This window comes from Marmota marmota, unplaced genomic scaffold (genome assembly GCF_001458135.2).
Source record: "Marmota marmota marmota unplaced genomic scaffold, marMar, whole genome shotgun sequence".
NCBI lineage: Eukaryota > Metazoa > Chordata > Mammalia > Rodentia > Sciuridae > Marmota > Marmota marmota.
The window spans coordinates 2,673,656-2,683,688 of NW_026000051.1; the positions used below are offsets into that span (position 1 = coordinate 2,673,656).

Here is a 10,033-nt window from a genome sequence, read left to right on the forward strand (position 1 = left end):
GTCCTTGGGCAGATGCGGGGCCTCGGGCCGAAGCCGCGGTTGCCAGCTCGGAGCGCGAGCTCCTGCGCGCCGAGGCCTGGCGAGGCGAGAGTGCTCCCGGGCAGCGCCCGGGAGGGCAGACAGACCCCAGGGCGGGTGTCGGCGGGCCTCCGCTCAGCGCCCCATCCCGTGCGGGGAAGCAGGGTACAGTCGGTGAGGGCCTCCATCCTGCCCCCAGAGCAGGGCGAAGAGGACCTTGTTGTGGCCGTTTGTTTTTTCTGTGGGCGACCGGCCTCTCGGTGAGCCGCGGGGAAGGTGTAGGGGAGTGAGTGGGCAGTACGCACGGCCTGCTGTGCCGGGCGCTTGGGGTGAGCTAACGGGCCCCAGCCTTGGTGGTGCTTCGGCTGCAGAGAGGCCGACAGGCATAAGCAATTGCTCGATGTACAGAGGAAAGGGGTCCGCGTGTGGGCAGGGGCTTGTCCGTTGGAATTTCGAGCAGGCCTTGATCTCAGTCCAGTCAGGACCTTTGGTGGGAGCTGGGACACTCTTAGCTCTGTTTGCTAGGAGAGTCTCTAAAATGCAGGTGTTTCCCGAGCTCTGAGGTGGTGCTGGGCAAGGACAGTGCAGTGAAGCTTACAGGGCCCGTTGAGGTGCCCCAGCCTTTACCAGGAGCTCTGTCCCCTGTGCAGAGCAAGGATCTAGCCAAGGGGTGAGAAAATCCTGCGGAGCAGTGAAGTTGAACCTTGAACCAGTCGGTTTGAAGGGGTACTGATGGGTGTAACTAGGGAGAGGGCGAGTGGGAATACTGAGAAGGGAGCCCTCACCCAAGGAGGAGGTGGCAGCTTATGAAGGAGTTTGGGACATTGTCAAAGCTGTGTGCAAAGCGTGGAGCTGTCCCTGGCTTGAACTTTTAGGGAAAGCCAATGTAGCTCTTAATAGTGCTGGCCAGTAAGGGCGGAGGGCTGTGGGCGAGCTGGGGTGGGGTTGGGCTGGAGGGCAGCTGGTGACAGGGGAAGGGGCCTCTGCTGACCACTCTGGCCAGCCATGGGGGGCATCCTGCAGCTCAGGGAGCAAAGGATGTCTCCAAGTGTGAGGGCTTCCTGAAGAAGGCGTGTCAATGATTCTGGCTTGCAGACTCCAAGGTTCCCTGCAATCCCAACAGCCCAAGTGTGAGGCTGTGTACCCAGACAGGGCGGTGGAGTCTGCTGCGAATTAGAAAGCCCAGCCTCTCTCCTCTTCAGACCTCCCAAGAAGGACTTCCTGCTCCACTGTCAGGGTCCCGTTTTCATGGGTGGTTAAGCAGGGCATCCCGGTCCCATCGTGGTTCCAGGCCTCAGCTGGTCTGCCTCTTGCTGCCCCAGGCCCAGTTATGCTGCCAGCGAGGAGAGCCGAATCCTCGTTCTCACTGAGCTGCTGGAGAAGAAGGCCCGCTCTCCCTTTTACCAGGAAGGCGTAAGCAACGCCCTGCTGAAGATGGCTGAGCTGGGGCTGACGCGGGCATCTGATGTTCTCCTGAGGAATGGGGCCAATCTCAACTTTGAAGGTCAGCTGGAGCCCGGAAGAGCCAGGGAAGCCCCTGTTGGATAGCCTCCCACTCCCCTGCAGGCTTTCAAAAGCTCCTGCTCCCTCTGCCCCCAGCGAGTGTGCTGCTGCTGTGCCATGATTGATTCAGCAAACCTGCCAGCTCCCAGCCTAATCCCGCTTCCATTAGTGTGGAAATGCGGCTGCTGGCACTGTGCCCGGAGCTAAGGGAAGGTGATTTCCTGCCACTCTGAGCTGTCCTGTGTTTTTGCTTATGCCATGGGTGGGGGAGGGGGAGTAGGTGACAGATAAGCCACACTGCACGCTGGGTGTCAGTCTCTGCAAGAAGCAGCTTCTGGCTGATAAGTGCCGGGGAGGGTGGTGATGGGACTGTTCTCCTGGCATCTGTGGCTTTCCCCTGAGGACAGCTGAGTCAGGAGAGGGCACGACTGCTTGGACAGCAAGTGCAGGTCTGTGCTGACCCAGGATGTGGCCAGGCTTGTCTCCCCTCACCATGGACACAGGCTCAGAGGCTCTGGGGCTCCTGGGATTGCTGAGGAAGGAGGGTCTGGCTTGAAGTCCTTCAGCCGGATCCCAGGAACCTGCTCTGTGGCCCTGCTCTAGCACAGCAGCCAAGAAGCAGCCACTCAGTGAGTGACTCCCCCAGCGAGCTAAAAGGAGGGCAGTTTTATGGCCCGTCATATAGAAGAGGAAACTAAGGCCCACACGGGTCAAGTAGTGGCCCCAGATCTCCCCCAGGGCCCTCTAGTACCTGGTGAGGACAACGTTGAGAGGGCCCAGTCCTGCGGCTTCTGGGGCGAGTGCTGGCGCTGGGCTCCAAGGCCAGGCCCTGGACCCTGTGAAAACTCGCTGATGCAGGACTGACCTGTGCTGTCTGCCTTCAGACCCTGTCACCTACTACACGGCCTTGCACATTGCCGTTCTCCGAAACCAGCCTGACATGGTGGAGCTGCTGGTGCGCCACGGGGCTGACATCAACCGGAGGGACCGGGTAAGAGCTGGCCCAGCCTCGCAGGGGGAATGCACCAGGGTCCCAAAGCAGCCCACAGCCCCCACACCAACCCAGCTGGTGCTGTCTTGGCTCAGATCCATGAGAGCAGCCCCCTGGATCTGGCCAGCGAGGAGCCCGAGCGCCTGCCCTGCCTGCAGCGCCTTCTGGACCTAGGAGCCGATGTCAACGCAGCCGACAAGCATGGTAGGTGCCTCAAAGGAAAGTGGGACAGCCTGGGCCCTGGGCACCTTGTGAGGGAAACCAGGTGACCCGGGGGTGTCTGGCATGTTGGCTGGAGGCAGCCTGGCTGTGGCACGGCACGACTGGTGCAGGGTGGATCTGCTGACTCGCCGTAGCTCGGAGTCCAGAGGCTTTGGAGGGGCAGTGCAGTCATTGTCCCCTGCCAGCCCTGAGGCCCTTCTATAGGAGATGGGAATGGGCATCAGCTTCTGGAGATAGTGGCTTGCTGTGAAGAGAGGCCCAGCTGGCCTCAGCAGCTTGGGGTACAGAAAACCCCTAAATCTACTCCAGATTTGTGTGGGTAGAAAAAGATGGCCAGAAGCCTGTCCCCCTCAGCCCTGGTAAGTTTTTAAAGTTCTTTGATGCTTTTTTGAAGCCTCACGGGTAGAGGTGGAGAGTTGCCACCTCTACCCGTGGGGCTGTCCTGACCTCAGCACCCTGGCCTCCACTTCCTCCTGTCCCTCTCTAGGGAAGACTGCTCTGCTGCATGCTTTGGCCAGCAGCGATGGGGTGCAGGTCCACAACACTGACAACATCCGGCTCCTGCTGGAAGGAGGTGAGGCTGCCCATGCCCCAGCCCAGCCTCTCACCCACAGTAGCTTCTGCTTCCCCCCCTTCCCTGCCTGGTGAGGGCTGCAGACATCCTCCCACCTTTTTTTTCTGATGGCTCTTCCAGGGGCAGATGTCAAGGCCACCACCAAAGATGGGGACACTGTGTTCACCTACATCATCTTCCTGCTTGGCGAGACCGTGGGCGGGGACAAAGAGGAGGCTCAGATGATCAACCAATTCTGCTTCCAAGTCACACAGCTGCTGCTGGCCCACGGGGCTGACCCCAGCGAGTGCCCTGCCCATGAGTCCCTCACGCATATCTGCCTCAAGAGCTTCAAGCTGCACTTCCCCCTCCTGCGCTTCCTGCTCGAGTCTGGGGCTGCCTACAATTGCTCCCTCCACGGCGCGTCCTGCTGGTCTGGCTTCCACATCATCTTTGAGAGGCTCTGTTCCCACCCGGGCTGTGCAGAAGATGAGAGCCACGTGGACCTTCTGCGCAAAGCTGAGACTGTCCTGGACCTCATGGTGACCAACTCCCAGAGGCTCCAGCTGCCCCAGAACTTTGATGTCCACCCGGTGGGCAGCCTGGCAGAAAAGATCCAGGCCCTGCACTCCTCACTGAGGCAGCTGGAAAGCTACCCCCCGCCCCTCAAGCACCTGTGCCGCGTGTACATCCGGCTCTACCTCCAGCCGTGGCCTGTGGATGTGAAGGTCAAAGCTCTGCCCCTGCCGGACAGGCTGAAGTGGTACCTCCTCAGTGAGCACAGTGGTACAGAAGAGGATGACAGCTGACAGGTGCTGGACTAGGGGACAGGGTTTGGACAACTTAAACCCCCACCTGCTGGTAGACTTGGCACTTGTGGTGACCCCAGGGGAGGGTCCTTTGATCTGGGAGGTAAGGCTTAACCTTACTAAGCACAAAGCCCATAGCTGTGACCGCTCTAGTGGTGAGGTAACTGCTCTAGTGGGAGAGGTACATCTGTCCCTTCTTTCTGGCACCTGCCCCCAACCCAAGTTTCAGTCTACTCTGGGCAGAATAGTTGTGTAGATGGATTGAGTTTCTGCCTCTGTGCTGGAGGGGAGCCAGGTGTCTGCAGGAGCCAGGCAGCACTCAGTCTAGGCAGCCCCTGGAGCTGCCAGCTTCTGCTTTGTCCTGTGTGGAGGCATAACTAGAACCTTCTAGAGGGAAGCTGTGGCTGCCGCCCAGCTGAGGTCCTACCCATGCCTCTTCACTCCAGATCTGTTTCAAGAAGTGCTTTTGGCAAGCTGGGGGAGAAGGCACCAAAGGCCACCACAGGCTGCCCTTCGAGGCCTACCCCTGCTGACTCTCGTGGCTGACACTTGATGGCTTCCCCCCCTCAGGGGCTGGGTCGCCTGTGGCCCTGCTCACCAGGGTACCAGGGCTGTGCTCTACTGTGCCAAACCCAGGGTCTCAGGGAGCATGCCTTCTGCCAGAAGCAATCATGAGTGCAAAGCCAGGGAAAAGCCCCTCCCAAGGGTCTGGTTTTGAGTAGCTTGCTGGGAGCCAACCACCAAAACCAGATGCCACCTGCCCTACCCAGCATCGATCCCTCACGGTCACTTCCAGTCATGTTGTCATTGTATATGCCTTTGGGAATAAGCTGAGACTGACGTGGTATGTTTATATTACAAAATTAAACGGAAATTCCTGGCCTCGCTCGAGGGTCCTATATAAGATTCTAGTCTTCCTTTCTCGTTCAGGGTCAAGGACCAGCAGCAGCCAGTGAGGAGGAAGGGGTGGGAGGGGAGGAGACAGAGCACTTGGGGCAACAACTCCCCACAGAGCACCTCTCTGGCCTGGGGAGGGCCTTCAGAGCACAGGGATTTGTCCTTTTATTTTTGTCTGAAGGTGCCTGCCATGAAGGACCCCCCAAGTACAGTGAAGGCCAGCCAGATGTCTCCCCTGGCTGCAGGCTGTTGTGACATGAAAGATACCAGGGTCTGCTGGGGACATAGCTCAGTCGTAGAACACTTGCCTAGCATGTTCAAGGCCCTGGGTTCAATTCCCAGTACCACCAAAAAGAAAAAATCATATATACTCATGGGGCTGGGGATGTGGCTCAAGCGGCAGCGTGCTGGCCTGGCATGCGTGCAGCCCGGGTTCAATCCTCAGCACCACATACAAACAAAGATGTTGTGTCCGCCGAAAACTAAAAAATAAATATTAAAAAAAAAAGAAAAGAAAGAAAGAAAGATACCAGGGTCTCATCACCAAAAAGGTCCTGGGCCACGAACATCCCATAAATGGCTCCACCTGGCAGGTGCCGTTCTGGGTTCACCTGGCCAGTATTTTGCCCAACCCGCTTTCCCTGGTAAAGACCACATTCCTTCACACCTCCAGGCCTCTGTAACTAAGTTAGGGGCGACTCCCCACCAGGCAGGCACCTGTGGAGTGACCACCAGTTCCCACGAAGTGAGCATCAAGCGCACCGGAGTCATGCAGGCTGTGTGGCATTGGCCTCTGGCCCAATCTGCACCCCACGGGCAGTGAGGCCCGCGTGCCTGCGTCAGCAGGACCCTCCCCAATAAGTCCCACTTTGCCTTTTAAGAAGCAAGTCTATAGTGAGTGGACAGCAGACAGATGTATTTAGCGGCCCCTTGACACTCCTGAGCCACACTAGCTGCCAGCACCCCCCACCTTGGCTCTGGTCCCTGGCCTCTCCAGCCACCGCAGCTCATCTCAGGGCAAAGCTGTAGACATGGTAGATCTCGTCAGGGAGGTTCTCCTGTCGCTCCTCAGCCAGGAGATTGAGGCCTGCACTGCGGATGATCCTGCGGACCACATCAAGGTCCCGGCATACGCTGCTGTCCACATCGTCCAGGATCACGCCCTCCTGGGCCATGTTGTCTTTGATGACGATGATGCCGTTGGGGCGGAGGCCCTGCTTACAGCGCCGTAGGAACTCGGCCAGATGCTGATCAGTCAGGTGGCCTGTGGAGGGCGAAGGCACGGTCACCAGGGGTGAGGTGGAGTGCATGGGAAGCATTCTTCAGCCACTGTGTTCAACAATCCTAAGCCCCATTTGTTTAAGAAGCCACTGGAGCTCAGAAGTCTCCTACGCCCGAAGCTGGGACTGAAGCTGACAAGGTGCCTCCAGCCTGACACCCGTGCCACACCACCTGTCCCTCCTACGCTAGGACTAGGCAGAGGGGCAAGTGAAGCAGGAGCACCCGAAACCACCTTCCCTGAAGTCCACACAGTGTACAGGGAGGGATAGGCCCAGAGGGCCACAGCAGGGTGGTGCTGCCTACGAGGGTCAGCAGCCAAGGCACAGCACCCTAGGCAGGTTAGGCCAGGGGGCCCACCTGGGGCATCAGCAGGACTGCTCCTGGCAGTCATACTCTCTACCTTACTCTAAAACTCTTAACAAAGCTCAGTTTCACTTGAATGCAGAAAGGCACTGGCCATTTAACATTTTTCAAAAAGCTGCCCCAGGACAGGTGGCAGGTATTTAATTAAAACAAAGTCTAGGAGAGAAGACCTGCCCTTGAGGCCCTCTCCTCACAGGCCCGGGGAGCCTGAGTGGCAGGACAGGTGCAGGCAGGAGGGAGGGCTGCGGGATACTCACCTATCACCCACTGGATCCAGATCACATCATAAGAGCCCGGCTCCGGCCTGAAGTCCTGCAGACCGCAGCAGAAGTAGTTCCTCACCCTCTTGCCTTCTTCCCCCAGGTAGCTCTTGGCTTTGGCCAGAAAGTCCTCTGTCATGTCGACCATATCCACCACTTTAAATAGTGGCAGAAGCAGCCGCTTGGTGATCCTCCCAATGCCAGCTCCACAGTCCAGGGCACAGGAAGTTCCTGTCTTGTTCGGGCCTTCCTGAAAAGCAGAGCAAGCATAACTCACAGGAACCCTGTCACTGCAAAGGGGCCTTCCTCCTGAGCCTGGGAATCCGACTGCAGTCAGGGCCCGGCACCAGCTGGTCATAGGGACACTCTCGCTGGGCCTCATGTTTCTAAGGAGAACAGCCATTTCCACGTGAAGGGTGGTGCACTGAACTCCCATTCCCGAGACCCCAGAAATGACAACAAGAGTGGGTTCCCACAGGAACTGGAAGAGGGAAAACTGGTGAATAATGGAGTGAAGATGGAACATGAGTGGCAGGAGGCACGGGACAGAGCATGGTTCCCTCCAGTGCTTGCCAGGGAGGGGGCGAGAGGGAGCAGGCCCAGGGAAGGCTCCAGACACGAGCACCCAGCACGGCACAGAGGGGTGGGGAGCAGCAGCATCAAGACCTGGAAACTAGGAGGCTGCAGAAGAGGGGATACCCACAGCCCAGCACCCACGGACACGACAGGACACCTCGTCCCCAGCAACAGAAGAGTCTTAAGGAAGACTCTTAGATTCCAGTACCTAAGAGTCCCCTAGCATATCAGCTCCGGCCTGTAGCCTTGAGACAGTCGACAATCTAGAAGTTGCACCCCCACCCCCCAGCTCTAGGGCCTCGGTGGCAGGCACCGATAGGGGACCAGAGAGCTGGCAGTGTTTCATGTGCAGGTGGCTCCCCATGCAGCCCCGCCGGTGCCACCAGAGCCACAGCGTCTCCTCCTGGAGTGCACATCAGACCTGCCTACCCTCAGGAACCTCTGCAGGAACTTCCGGGAGCTGCTGAGGTCGATGTTGGAGATGTGGCCATACCCCCCAAGCATGCCGTCCACCGTGGGTGGGATCTGCTTCCAGTAAGTCTTGGCCTTCGAGTAGAACTGCTTCTCATCTTCTATCACCTCGCTCGTCATGCTGTCACCAGCCCTGGCTCTGCTCAAGCTCCACACTTGGCAAGGGTACACCTCCTGGGTGAGGAACAAGGAGCAAGTCAGCCCAGCCAGGTGCCATCCAGGCTTTCTGAGCCACACGACCCTACTGGCATCCAGAACACCCAGGCAGCTAAATCTGCTCCCATCCCTCAGATGACAGCCCCTTCAGAGGATGGAGGACTCCTTCCTGAACAGTGCATGGACAGCAGCCCAGAGACATGTCTGCATGGGGACAGACACAATAGCAGCAGAGGCAGTGATGATGTGTACCATCAGATGACTCGGGAAGGAGGGAGAAAATCCCGAGAAGAGCTTGGGAAGGAGGACCAGCCTGGGCTATGGTGGCCCCAGGTGCATGCAAAGTGCCTGGGCCTCATCTGTCAATAACAGGAAGCTAAGCAACCAAGTCTACTGAGGGCAAGGGGGTGTGCTGGCACTACCTTGTAGGGTGGCAGGGGAAAGTGGGAAATGCATGGCGGCGCCAGCTGACACAGGACGAGCAGCAGCAGCAGGACGACAATGGCAGGGGCAGCTGATGACTCCTCAGCCCTTTTTTGCTGCCGAGGGGACAGGTACTGCCACCATCAGCGTGCAGACAAGGAATCCGATGCACAGGGAAGAGGTCGGGGGCCCTGCACTCACTGAACACCAAGACTCGACAGCTCTTCCCACCATGCAGACCTCGGCCTAGATGTCGCCTCAGAGGCCTTCCCTGAGCTGCCTGTGTAAATGACTCCTTCAACACCCTAGGCTAACTGCAGGGCTCGCTGTCCTTACAGGGTATTTCCATCTGGAATCACACTGTTCTCTTCTATCAGCCGCGGCTAGAATGAAAGCTCTAGAGGGCAGGACTCTGCCAACTGCCGGTTCACCTCCACCCAGCTGAGCCCCTGGAGAAGTACTGGGTGGGAAAGCAGCAGAGACCAGGCTGGCAATAAGGTCTTGGATGGTCCCCAACACACATCTGTATTGTGGACTTGGATGGTGAGGCCGGGTCTCGCCCCAGCGCAGAAACTGGAGGGCAGGGGAAGCACCTGAATCCTCCAGGTAAGCAGTAAGGCTCTGGGCTCTGGGGTTCTACCCACCCACCTTCACATGACTGCAGTGAGCAGCAGTTAAGCCACGGACCCCTATTACTACAGGGTCAACAAAGAAGGGTCAACCTGTGGAACTCGGGAAATCCTCAAAAAAACTGAGAGCTGGCACTGCCCGTCATGCCAGTGACTCAGGAGGCCAAGGCAGGAGGACTGCAAGTTCCAGGCCAGCCTGTGCAATTTAGCAAAAATCTATCTCAAAAAATAAAAGTAAAAATTATAAGAGGGCTGGGGACGCAGCTCCATGGTACAGCACCCCTGGGTTCAATCCCCAGTACCAAACAAAAACAAAAACAGAACTATGAGAAAAACCCTGGCTGCCGGGGATGGAGCTCAGTGGTGGTGTGTATGCCTGGTGCACAAGGGCCTAGGCTTGATCCCTGGCATCACCAAAAAGAAAAAGAAAAGCCCCAACACCAAGGGAGGCTTTAAGGGAAGTCAGAAAACAGAAAAGGGCCCCATTAAGTCATTCAGAGACTAAAAGGGGACAAGGGAAAGAAACATGAAAAAAGCCAAAAAACTGTCCTTGGTCAGGTTTGTGACCAGTCCCCAATACACATCTGTATTATGAACTTGAAGGACCTTCCAAAAGCAGCACACCCACCTTATGCAGACAGCTCAAGAATGCTCCTATCCAAGCTGGACGCAGTAGCCACGCCTGTAATCCCAGCGGCTCAGGAGGCAGAGGCAGGAAGATCAAGAGTTCAAAGACAGCCTCAGCAACTTAGCAAGGCCCTAAGCAATTTAGCAAGACCCTGTTTCAAAATTTAAAAAAAAAGGGCTGGGGATGTGGCTCAGTGGTTAAGTGCCCCTGGGTTTAATCCCCAGTACCAAACAAAAAAAAAAAAAAAAAAAAA

General features: G+C 57.4%; 2 protein-coding genes across 6 annotated transcripts in view; one reads left to right on the top strand and one right to left on the bottom strand.

Moving 5' to 3' along the window:
• Nucleotides 1-5,000, top strand: part of Asb6 (ankyrin repeat and SOCS box containing 6) — a 27,319-nt gene extending 22,319 nt beyond the window's left edge. The window contains exons 1-6 of one of the 3 annotated variants that reach the window (XM_015497449.2): nt 7-278; nt 1,341-1,522; nt 2,406-2,512; nt 2,608-2,716; nt 3,222-3,308; nt 3,429-5,000. In XM_015497449.2, coding sequence (XP_015352935.2) covers nt 13-278; nt 1,341-1,522; nt 2,406-2,512; nt 2,608-2,716; nt 3,222-3,308; nt 3,429-4,096 — 1,419 coding nt within the window. In that variant the 5' untranslated portion in view covers nt 7-12 and the 3' untranslated portion in view covers nt 4,097-5,000. Of the gene's footprint in view, nt 1-6; nt 279-1,340; nt 1,523-2,405; nt 2,513-2,607; nt 2,717-3,221; nt 3,309-3,428 lie in introns of those variants that run through there. The other 2 variants (XM_048812907.1, XM_048812906.1) reach the window with 2 other exon arrangements.
• An 888-nt stretch (nt 5,001-5,888) lies between these two features.
• Ntmt1 (N-terminal Xaa-Pro-Lys N-methyltransferase 1) lies at nt 5,889-9,928 on the bottom strand. 3 transcript variants are annotated; one of them, XM_015497452.2, is made up of 4 exons: nt 9,781-9,928; nt 7,967-8,118; nt 6,895-7,143; nt 5,889-6,257 (listed from the first exon to the last, which is right to left on the bottom strand). In XM_015497452.2, the coding sequence occupies exons 2-4, from the start codon at nt 8,040-8,042 to the stop codon at nt 6,001-6,003; spliced, it is 582 nt and encodes a 193-aa protein (XP_015352938.1). In that variant the 5' UTR covers nt 8,043-8,118; nt 9,781-9,928; the 3' UTR covers nt 5,889-6,000. The 3 variants fall into 3 exon arrangements, with proteins under 3 accessions (XP_015352938.1, XP_015352936.1, XP_015352939.1); XM_015497450.2 differs by having other exon boundaries at nt 6,895-7,147; nt 7,903-8,118; XM_015497453.2 differs by lacking the exon at nt 9,781-9,928 and having other exon boundaries at nt 6,895-7,147; nt 7,967-8,097.
• Nucleotides 9,929-10,033: the final 105 nt, after the last annotated feature.

Excerpts from the sequence above, each read along its gene's own strand:
- Ntmt1 (XM_015497450.2), bottom strand. The coding sequence starts at position 8,064 with ATGACGAGCGAGGTGATAGAAGATGAGAAGCAGTTCTACTCGAAGGCC. Across the intron at positions 7,148-7,902 it reads TCCTGCAGAGGTTCCTGAGG|GAAGGCCCGAACAAGACAGG; the intron begins GTAGGCAGGTCT and ends TCTGCTTTTCAG. Across the intron at positions 6,258-6,894 it reads CTGGATCCAGTGGGTGATAG|GCCACCTGACTGATCAGCAT; the intron begins GTGAGTATCCCG and ends CGCCCTCCACAG.